Raw genomic sequence first — 12,226 nt, 5'->3', positions numbered from 1 at the left:
ATGTTCAGGCAGTGCTACGTACTTGTCAACCAATAGTTGTCCTACCCGACACATCCAGAAGGGAGGCCACCTCCAACCACTGAGACTGCATGATATGTTGCTGGTAAATATTGGTGGTTGCTTATTTGGAATTTGGGCTTCCTTCCTAATGTTGTTAAACCATTGGCTCTCGAACTTTTTCAAGGACCCCAAATTGTTATGCATTTGTCCGTTGACCCCATCTGAAAATATATATTTTTTTTAATAGCAAGCTGATAGCAGATCTAGTAGATTTACCACACGTCAATTTGTGTAATGTAATGTTGTAAGCTTGTAGATTGGGCATTTTCAAATATAGCCGATATAATATAGGGTTAAAGTGGTTCAACTGATTTTGATGCTAGTCATTTTGGGGACCCCCTCTTTTGGGCTTATTTCTCTAATAAAATCTGGCAACACTGGTGATTGACAATCATTTCTCATTCATAAGATCAGGCCATGTGAGAACAATGACTGTCAGAAACTGTTTTATGTAAATAGAACAGTAAGACAGCTTACAAACAAATATTGTTCTGAACCTGAGGTAGATAACTCTACAAACATGTTATAAAATAAAGTGCCTTTTAAGACAGCTTACAAAAACAATGTGGTTCTGAAACTTCTGAGGCAAAAACTGCAAAACTGAAACATGCTTGTCATCGTTTTTAGAAGTAGAATGACAATAAAGTGTAAAACCAGGTTCACATGAATGAAGTGTCAGCAGAAGAGCAAAATGTAAATAATAAAATAAAGCCTGGTTTACTGGAACACTTGTATGCATGACAGAAACAACATAAGAAGACTACCCTCCATGTGAGTGTGCAACAAAATTGCATCTTTTATAGAACAATAATGACAGTAAAATGAATTTGAACAAGTGTAAATTGTGGACAAACAAAAATAGCTTTACATACGAATTACAAGTGTCTTGACCTTACAAGTCAAAATAATAATGATCCTGGTTTACATCATGAAGCAGTGAAGAGACACTGGTCATACTGCTGCTGTGTGCACTAGATGAAGAGGTTGGACATCCACCTACACTCTCAGGGAACATGGAATGACCTATAACCTGCGGGGTCGTAAGCGGTATTGTATTGGGATGGTGGTAGGATGTGTGAGCGGGTCATGGGTGGTGGTGGGATAGTGGGGGGTTCATGGATGGTGATTGGATGTATCAAGAGATAAGCTGTTCACAGACAGACGGACACACGGAAGGACGGACAGACAGAGTGAAAAACATAGTCTCTGCCACGCCTTCGGCCTGGCTATAACAATAGTGGCCTTCCCAACACAATCCAGACTATCTATAGACTAATGGCTAGAGGGACAACATAATCGTTGAAACCTATATAAAAAGTAAAAAAAAATGATTTTTAACCCTAGAAAATAATATCAAATAATACTCACATATGCTACTGTATTAATTATGGATAGGATAGTCTCTAAATAAAATAAAGAAAAATAGAAAGGAACCAAAAACACTGACAACAAAACATGTCAGACCTTCTATTGAATTAAGACGCATTAAACCTGCGGAAAGGACAACTACAAACATCAGAAAGGTGTTCAAGCCCTGCCATAACAGCCGGACAATCAAACAAACAAATACTTATATCAACCTAATTAATCATTTCCTAATGTATATATTCTCTGTTCATTAATAAAAACAACAAGTGGGTGGGACACCAGATAAAATTTTAAACTAAAGATATAAGAAATACAAATAAAGAATAATAAAGAAAATATCAGTTCAATCAACCAGTCTTTTCATTGTATGATTTATTCACTCTCAGAACTATAGTGGCCTCGGCAAAGAGAAGGCGGCGGCGGACGAGAGCAGGAGGAGAGCAAGAAGAGACAGAGTCTCAGAGAGACACCTAGGAGGACCCGTGTAGAATCTGCTCCAGCACCGCCAGCAGGTTTTTCAGGCCGTGGGTGTAGCCGTGGTCATGGCTATCGCTCGAGAACGTGTGTGCAAAGTCAATCATCCGGACCTCCACCTCTTCCTCTCCTTCGCTGACTCCCTCTATCTTCTGTCTGCCCGTGTCCCACCTTGGCGCTCGCCTCTCCGTCTCCCTTTTGTCCTCGCATTGTCCCTCCTGCTCTTCCTCCTCCTCGCTTTCCATTTGTGATTGGATGTCGTTTCCGTTCGGCTGTGGCTGTCTCCCGGCCATGTGTTTCCATGGCGAGTTGTTTTCCTCATTCGACGAGGGGGGAGACGAGAGGAAGCCCTCGTAGACGAAGAGCAAGGAGCTAGCATAAAAGACGAGCTGATTCTGGGACTCGAACCAGCGGAGGATGCGGCGCACTTTATGGATGCTGGCCAACACGGCTTCCTTCCGCAGACCTGCTTTGTTGTGGAAGAACTTGGCGAGTCCGTCTTTAATAGTGTCTTTAACTAGTCCTCTTCCATAGCGCTTATCATAGGAGTCAAAACTGTCACTGCACGCCTTATATATCCTCATGCCCTGAACCAGGAACCCCATTACTTCCATCAGAGGGTATTTTCTGATCCGACGTTCTCGTTTCTCTTGCGAGGCGAACAGGTCATAGGTTTGCTGGCCCAGCTTGACATCCATGATGCACGGCTTGATGAATCGACGTGTTACATCCTCTAGCTTCAGGTACAGGTCTTTGGGACCGTCAGGTAAAGACCAGGTGCCATAATATTTGGGCAGGTGATTTTGGAGTTCCAATAGATAAGGATCGCAGCAGTCCTCTGCATACACCATGTTATAAAACTGCATCTCTTGCTGGTCTCTCGGTGGTGATTGAAGCTGTTTCAAAATAGTTCCGTCCGGATGTTGTAAAATACCTCCTTTATGCACCCCAAACCTGTGACCTGCCACCTGATGAGACAGCGGGACGCAACCGTTCAGGTGAGACCCCGGAGGAGGCGGCTGGCCGCTCTGATCGTTGGCCCGGGGGCTCCAAGAGGGGGGCAGTGGCCCTGGGCCGACCCCCACCACCGTGGGGGCCAGTTCAAGAGAGGGTTCCTTCATCACTTCAGCCTACTCGTATTCATGCAAAAAAGCTCTTTGTTTGCTAAAAACAAAGAAAATTGTGTATTTATAGATTCACATATTGCCCTATTACGTCACCAGTGAAGATAGCAGCCCTGCACAATTTATAAATCTGTGGTGTGGTGAGGTTGACAGGGTCAAATAACGGCGTGCCTTCCATGTGGATCTCAGATTTCATATGGCTTGTCTGCGATGTGGGTCCTATCTCCTATGACGTCAGTCAGGTTTATCCCTTGGCCCGACCAGTATAGCCTACTTGTCAAAGTGTCCCAGAGCAAAACACTTAACCCCTAATAGCTCCCGAGTGCTCATCAACCACCTGAGCAGCTGAAACTGAATTTCCTGGGATTGATAAAGCCTTTATTAATGGTAGACCTTTGTTATAAAGGTCCACCTCTACCATATATCTTCGACCAGCATTATGCATTTCTTGTTTGGAACCACAGACCCTCTTCTTGATCACGTGGTTCAAAGTGGGGTCCAGGGTCTCTCAGGGTTCCTTGAGGGGGTTGCAATTGACCTTGCATCATCAATTGCTTTATTAATCCCAGGAAATTCAGTTTCAGCTTCGTTCAGCCAATGGCTGCTCAGGTGGTTGTGATGAGCAATCGGGAGATAGGGGTTAAGTGTTTTGCTCTAGATTTGACAAACATGACTTCAGTGATGAATGTGACTCTGTGCAGGGATGACATCTGCCCCTGTGATATTAAAGGAACAGGATGTAATTTCAATCTTCCAGCAGGTCAATCCTCACAAAGCTCCCGGGCCAGATGGGCTCAATGCTGAAAAAATGTGCCACCCAATTGGGACGCATATTTACCCAGCTATTCCAGATGTTCCTTAATATCAGTTTTGGTGACCACCGGAGAGACGGGTGACAGCCGGAATGTAGACGGCATCCGGGAGCAGTTTGGGTTGGCGCCCCAGTCTGTGTCTTCCGTGAGGAAGAAGCCCAACAAATCCACGGTGAGGCCTTTAGGAGGGCCATTCAAGCAAGCCGCTAAGGGAGCCTGCAGTACCACCACGGGCCAAGACACCATCACACCAGAATGAAATGTTTGGAGCGGGGGAGTCTGGTGCCATGCACAGGTCCTGGACCTGGTGAGACGGAGGAGGAGCCCGGCCAGGAGGCCATCCACAGAGCCTAGCCCCTCCACGTACCAGCAATTCCTCTCCCCCATTCCTGGCAGAGTAGTTTCGGACAAGCGTATTGAGTGGCCCTGTCTTTCCCTATTTAGGACTGACCGTGGGTAGCTACCTGGGACGTAAGTCGGGGCTTGATCAACCCTGGCTGGGTCACCTGGGCGAGGGTGTATGTTGCGAGACCCGAAACATCCTATGACCCCAGGCTACAACACTGATGATACGTCCCAGGTGCATCCATGTGATGTTTTTTCGTTATTGTCCCCCAGGCTTGTAAAAAGGCAACCATTGTCCCATTGCCCAAAACTGCACAGGCAAAATTGCCAAATAATTTGAGACCAATTGCCCTCACTCCTCTAATAAGCAAATGCATGGAGTAAGGAACTGTCATTGCAAACAGTTAAGTTCATGGACCCCATACAGTTGCTTATAGAGCTAGTCGAGATGTAGACGATGCCACTCTTACAGTTTATTGATAGAATCACCAATGCACTGAACAATAAGCAATAATCGATTGGTATATTTCTGGATTTATCCAAAGCTTTTGATACCGTAGACGGTGGACCATAGAATACTTATGTCAAAGCTTCAGAGGTATGGTTTGGCTGGCGACGTGCTTAAATGACTCAATGACTATCTTTATAATAATGTAGGGAACAGTTTGTTTCCATTAATGACGATGACTCTGAAAGGACAAAGCTAGTCTGTGGGGTTTGTCATGGCTCTATTGGCCTTCTTTTATATTTGATATATAAAAATGATTTTGCTTGGGTATCTCCTAGAGTATTCTTGTTTGCTCATGACACCAACAATATAATGTCGCATGAGAAATTTGCAGTATTAATTAGGGAAGCCAATGATGCATGGTTTATCTTGAATCTCAGATTGGTTCCAGACTAATAAGCTATTGTTAAATGTAGAAAAATCGTATTTTATTTTGTAATACAGGTAAAAGTTACAAAAAAGGAGGCAAAACTATTCATCAAAGACACCAAAATCAATCAAGTAACTTGATTGACAATTTTTTGAGGGATCATAAATTGGTAATAAACTCAATTGGAAAAAACACATTGATCCTGTTTGTAAAAAAGCAATGAAGTCAGTAAGTATAATTAGGAAGGTGTGTTCTTTGATAAATAGAAGTTGTTTTTGAATCCTTCATTAGTCAGATTTCTCATTATATATCTTATTGTAACATAATATGGGTTAGCACTCATTCATCTCATCTTCAAAAAAATATTTTACTTCAAAAAAGATTTGTTGGACTGGCAACGTTCTCAGATCAATTGAACCATCTGCTTCTCTTTTCAAGAAACTTAATATTCTGTCTCTCTCTCTGAGGTTAATTCTTTAGAGATATATTTGTGTACAAATGCATTTATGATTATCACAATCTACCAAATGGTTTTGTTTGGATTGTTTGTTTGTTTTCTTTTAATTCAGATATTCATGTCACACGTCAATCCAAGGACCTGGATATACCTTATTGTTGTACTTATCTTAGCCTCACTGTAAACGAAGCAAGCTGAATAGGTTGCCTGTCTTCATCAGATCCCAATATAAAGCCATAAACGTTGTTTTACTTTCATTAACAAGCATGCCATATTCATCACAATATTCCTCCAGATATTTCAGTTTTTCGATCAGCCGTTTTCCAGATGTTGGCAGGATAACAGTGTCAGTGTTAAAACATGGAGCCATTTTAGGAAACCATCGTCCCCACTGTTTACTGTACAGTACATGCTGATATCTTGCCAAAAAGTGCATTCTACTATTATGGTCCACTCCTCAAATACCCTCTGTAAAGATGTGGCTGACTCAGGCCTCTACTTTCTTGCCCTTGGCCCCTTGGAGAAACTCACATATGACCTTCACCAAAAGACTGGTAAATTTTGGAGCATGTGGTCACCTTTATGGAACTACATTGGAAATCTGTATGACATAGACAAAATGTCATTGTCCCACCATCTTACCTTATTTTATATATCAATTTGTATTATTTTTTTTACAAGACATGACATCAACAAGACATAACAATAAGACAAACAAACACCAGACAATAATGCATGATAAACATGAGTAATTAACCTATCATAATGAGGTACTGTTTAGGCAAACAGAATACAACAGTTGGACACATTAACAATTGGGCCACACAGCAGAGTCGAGATGTCCCGTGATAGGACGGTCCGTGTATTTTTCGGCCATTTAATACAGTTTTCTAAATACTATTTAGAAATGGTTAAACAAAAAACAGAAATAGGTTGGTGTGGTTCTAAACAAAATTAGGAATTTAAAACAACAGCGCGCAAGCCGTACTCAATACTATCAACTCATTTTCAAGGCGCAGTGACTAGCTCCGACGGAACCTCTCCCTCCGCTGTAGCTCCGAGATGAGGTTCCTCGTTTCCCTCTGCCGTTTGAGCAGGACATTGTCGCACATTTTCCACTTTACATGTTTCTTACCCCTTTATGCACATCTTATCCAAAAAGTAAAGGTTTTCTGCAATGCTCTCAGATGTTTTAAGTTCTAGCGCACAATAAAAGCTATCGAACGAGTTGAAAAAAGTATTTAATTCGCCTCTGTCCTCAGCCGGTTCCATAATATTTTGCATTAGAAGATGCAATTCAACATTTGACCAGTAGGGGAATCAGTAATGTTATCTCTACGGGCGCAACTCTTGCGCAATGTCTTAAAAACATGTAACCGGACAATGTCCTGCTCAAACGGCAGAGGGAAACGAGGAACCTCATAGGCTACGCTGTGACCAAGGTATATAGAAAGAAGGTAGGGTCAGATACGTCATTTTAGCTATCATGCAATTCCAGCCGGCAGATTCGTCGCACAAGGGAGCCAGACTGTAGCCTTGAGTTTGGTGCAATGCATTGGAGTTAATGAGAGGCCAGTGGATCAGCTCATCAACAACATATATTCCTGAATGACTGAGACCTTTGTAAAGTAATTGCTTCTGGAAAATAAAAGAAGACATATCACACATTGTTTTCTGCTGTGTTGCTTTTCGATGTGTCCACTGTATACGTTTATTGAGCTATCTAAAGAGCACAAAGTACGCGATACTGCTGAGCCAGAAACTAGTGTTGCCATGTCCACTTATTATAAGCGACTTTGGGCTTATCTTTCTGCTTGTAAATATTGGTATAGTTGAAGGTTGCGTTTGCGTTTTTTTGGTCTTTTTTTCCCTAAAGTGTAGTTGATTATTTGGGTTTGCTTCACAATTTTAAATTTATTTTAACCAGTGGTTCTCAATTATTTTTATGTCATCAGTGGGGGTAGAAGGTACGGAGAGGGTATTGTGGAAATAGAGCAGTGAGGTGTAGACAAGACAACATGATGATTTGAAAAGGGGGATGGATTTATTTCAGATTGTGTCAGAGCCATCTCAGTCATGGACTCCTTTACAAACATTTCATGACTCTTAATGTATTATGCACATTAGCTACATCTTGTGCACTTTATCTCTTCTATGCTCTAATTCTTTTAACTGCATTGATGGGCCTGCACAATTAAATAATTTCACCCATGTTACTTGTAATGTTATGTGACAATAAGATTGATTCTGAAAAAATCAGTTCAATATGATTATCTCCGCCAGGTGGAGATATTGCATTCAGCCATGTTTGAATGCTATGGGATACATGTCCCATGAGGCTATGGACTGGAATTAGCCAGTTGAGCGCAAGCTGCCCATCCGGCTTATGGGATCTAAAGTACACCTGAAAATGTATTATCTGAGCAAGGAAAGACAGGTAGAGCTTTGTTACTGAATAAACACTGTATAGCAATACTAACAGAATATACTGTAGAGCAGCGGTGTGCAGCATTGTTTTCCAGGGGGCCATACTGACTTCAATAAAGTGAGTGAAGGGCCACACATACATTTGACTATTGGATTGAAACTTTTACAGCTGTACTTTATTACTCACATTATCAAACATATTGCATTATATGCGTTATAAATATGAACTCAAGGCAAATATGGAATGCAGGTATGTACTCAAATGGTACATAATTTGAGTCTAGATTGTAGATTTTTGGGGGGTCGTTTTGTTTTTCTTTGAGGACTTCGAGGGCCGGAATGAGATGGTCAAAGGGCCGGGTCCGGCCCTCGGGCCACATGTTTCCCATGTATTCTGTGTAGAGCTTTAACTTTAACAAAGACCTTTTTGTTTTTATGAAAAAAGGCACATTAAAGGCAACACAAAGGGGTGGGCAGTTTACAGTAGGCTGGTCTTAGAGCTACACAATTATGGCAAAAATGACAATCACGATTATTTGGGTCCATATTGAGATCATGGTTATTTAAACGATTACATAAAAATTACAGAGTGGGAGGTGTCTTTCAATGAGACAATGAACAACGATTGTCATGAATGAACAATGAGAGTTATGAACATATGTAGTCAATTGACAGTATTTATGAGAATTCCCCAATTTTCCCAGATTTGTGTTCTGTCCCTGAATATCTTATGTCCCCAAAAACATACCTATTTAGACATGGATGAAGTGTGCCACTTAACCACAAACATTTTCTACAATTTTTTTTTTAAAGTGAAGAAAAGGCTGCACACTCATAGCCACGATGCAGGATAATTTATTAAAGGAATACCAACGCTTCGACCGGGAAAGGTCTTCTTCAGGGATTGAAGGAGAAGACCATCCCTGAAGAGGACCTTTCCTGGTCGAAACGTTGGCATTCCTTTAATAAATTATGTGTGCGGCCTTTTCTTCACTTTTAGACTTATTGAACAAGGTCAGCAGCACCTCATCAATACTGGTGTGCTTGTGTACTACATTTTGTTTTTGAAAATAGCCAATCTACAAGCTTGCAATGCGTCACTGTAATGTTTTGAGCTTGTACTTAGCCAATTTTCAGAAAAGGCCTGAATAAACTATGCCCCACCTATGTTTGTTTATTTATTTATTCTTTCTAGACTCATGACCAATAAGTTGATGGCCGAGTACAACATGAAGGGCATGGGGAGAAGATGTGCACACTTTATGAAGCTTATCTAGTGGATCATTTGTAGCCTGTACATTCATTCACAAATACTAGTATATTGTAGCTACAAACAATATTATTTGTGGCTTTAACTCATACTGGGTGGTCAATCCTATGCTGGATGGTTATCGGTGAAACACCAACAAATATGTAAATGTTCTTCATAATTATTTCTTCTTACTCAACAGAGCGTTCAGAAGAACCAATGGGCCACAGAAGCTGATGTGTTTGCAGCCTTGGGCAGCATTCTGACATATGCATCGGACAGACGAGGGGGAAATGGACGACGAAGATAGATGTATGTAATATTGATATTATATTCACTTCACTGTGAAGATATGAGCTGTTTGTAGACCAGCTTGAAGCTTAAAAGACAATTGTGGATAGGTGGGGTAGGCAAAATGCATCTTCAAAACAAATGTTTTGGTTTGCATCTGTGTTGATGTATTTATTTTTCATAGCTGTATTGTGTCACATCACTGTAATGATCTTATTTTTGGCATCAAATGTTCAGCAGACAATCTGATTGGTGTTTTGTTGTCATGGGTTGTTACAGGTTGATGAGTACAACAGCCTGCTGTTTCAATTTCTGAGAGACTGTCTTAAGGGCTAGTGAAACTGAGAGATTTTGAATTTCATGGAGGCCATGGCCGCAGTTTCCTCTCGTTTTGGCTTTTGTCCTCATGTACTTCAAAAAATGACATACTCAAAGACCACAGTGGCGTTAATGCCCCGTTCGCACTGCCCTGTGCCAGCTCTCGTCACCATCCTCTCGCACATGGACAACAAGCTGCTGAAGGACAAATATGTACGTATGCTGTGGACTACAGCTCAGCATTCAACACCCAGCTAAACTTGACACAAAGCTTCGAGACATAGGGCTACACCCAAGCGCGTGCGCGTGGATACAAGACTTCCTGTCCAACCGACATCAGGTGTTGAGAATCGGCAGCATCACATCTGACCCCCTGACCCTCAACACTGGAGCACCCCGAGGATGCGGGCTGAGCCCTCACTTCTACTTCCTGTACACATATGACTGCACAGCCACACTATTCTTTTCTGTTTTTTAAATGTTACAATGTTTTTCAATAAGATGCACATGCAAATAAAACTTCTAAAACTGGTACAATAGTAAAATGCCATAGGGCACACTATAATAAAAACACTGTAAGCAAATTAAAAAAACATGCATAAAAAACAACAAAACTGGCACATCACATGCTTATTGGTAAGACAACACAGCATCATTGGCAAGCCACTTGCTGTTTAGACTGGGTCTAATCTGACAATTCAGCTCCAGCTGTTGAACTGGCAGCAGGCTCAGGTGTAAGCCACTCTTCTGTGCCTAAAGTTGCATTGATCCACTTGTGCGCATGCTGTAGCTCTTGTTGTAGTTGGCGGAGCCTATGCTTCTGTGTTATCAGGTCTGCAGAGGTGTTGTTGAGGAGACGCTGCTGGTCGCGAATGACTTTTGCATAGCAGTTATTATGATTAGTTTGTAGTATTGCATTGTTGCCCAGGCGATAAAGCTCCATGGCCAACTGTTGTGCGTTTGCGTGTGGCTGTGTGCATATGTAAGCTAGATTCGTGTTGCGGAGTTCCACATCAACTGCATCAGTGCAACTTGGGTCGGCTAATTTTTGTGTGTACATTGTGTTAAAAGAGGATTCATACAGCAACTTGACACTTCTCTTGTTCTTGATGTGTGTTCTGCACAGCCACACATGACTCCAACACCATCATAAAGTACGCGGTCGACGCGACAGTGATAGGCCGAATCGTCAACAATGACTGTAGAGATGAGAACAACTCACTGGCACTCTGGTGCCGGAGGAACAACCTCGCCCTTAACGTCGACAAGAGCTGATCTTCAGGAGGCCGCGAAGAGATCATGTGCCCATCCTCATCGATGGCGCTGCAGTGGAAAGGGTCAGCGAGTTGAAGTTCCTCGGAGTACACACCGATGAGGATTTCTATGGAAATAACGATACGATGGGAACTATGCACGAAAACGAATTTCACCCACTTTTTTACTTCTGTAAACCTGTGATGTGACAATAAAGCTGATTCTGATTCAGCTGATTTCACTGTGTTCTGTTGTCAATATGTTTTTTAGGCACCAGTGTGTTGTTTGGATTCTGAAATAATGAAAAGCTGTATTTATTTATATATATATATAATATTTATGCTGTGTATTTAAAATGAAATCATTCTAAACATTAAATTCAATTCATAAAAATTCAACCTAAATGAAAGGTAGCAAAGAAATACGTATTTTCAACACCTGGTTAAATAGAGGTGTGACTTGCAACGTCAAAATGATGTTGGAAAAAGACGTCTGCAAAACTATGTGGCGTCTTTTCAACGTACCTATGCCCACTAAGCAGCGGCAATTGCGATTAACTATTTAATTGCATTTTTGGCATTTAACATTGGACCAAAATAAAAATGGCTTTTCTGTTTGTAGGCTTTGTAAACAAAATTTCACATGGCAAGTATGACAAATAACTGAAATATGCAAAAAAAAAAAAGGACTGACATCTTCGATAAGTTTATACTTTCAAACTTAAAATATATATACTGTATATACTATATAGTGTAAAAAGCCGATCTACAAGCCCACAACTTGTTGAGATCTGTGATCTGAAAATACATGAACGTTTTCCAACATGGCAACAGTTATGGTTATGCAAAATAATTGTGATTATCTCAAATAATTGTGATAATTGTGACAGCCAGGCCCACATATACTTGACAATGTATTGACATGGTCCACATCAATATGAAACATATTTTTGGTTCAGAAATGTCAACATTCAACATATCAGTGGTTTGCAGAAGTGTAAATGCCAAAAGTTTTGTGTTTTTACACGGTCGTTCAGAATTAAATCAGACTCCAGATTGTATTGTGCTTGTACTCAGGATTCCTTCCATCATGACCCTTGCCATAAATTAGAAAACAATACACTCAGCTGTAGCCTACAATACACTAAATGGAGGTTTTATAGGTTGAAT

At 41.2% G+C, this 12,226-nt stretch overlaps 1 protein-coding gene across 1 annotated transcript; it reads right to left on the bottom strand.

Annotated features, from left to right (window-relative positions):
* Positions 1 to 1,898: 1,898 nt before the first annotated feature.
* On the bottom strand, positions 1,899 to 3,023 carry LOC311041761 (inositol polyphosphate multikinase-like; the record flags this gene model as incomplete). Its single annotated transcript, XM_084052248.1, has 1 exon — positions 1,899 to 3,023. The coding sequence occupies one exon, from the start codon at positions 3,021 to 3,023 to the stop codon at positions 1,899 to 1,901; it is 1,125 nt and encodes a 374-aa protein (XP_083908374.1).
* Between the last annotated feature and the right edge of the window lie 9,203 nt (positions 3,024 to 12,226).

The sequence above is a fragment of the Gymnoscopelus microlampas genome, assembly GCF_963454915.1.
Source record: "Gymnoscopelus microlampas genome assembly, chromosome: 3".
Classification (NCBI taxonomy): Eukaryota; Metazoa; Chordata; class Actinopteri; order Myctophiformes; family Myctophidae; genus Gymnoscopelus; species Gymnoscopelus microlampas.
This window is presented reverse-complemented; position numbering and strand designations above follow the sequence as displayed.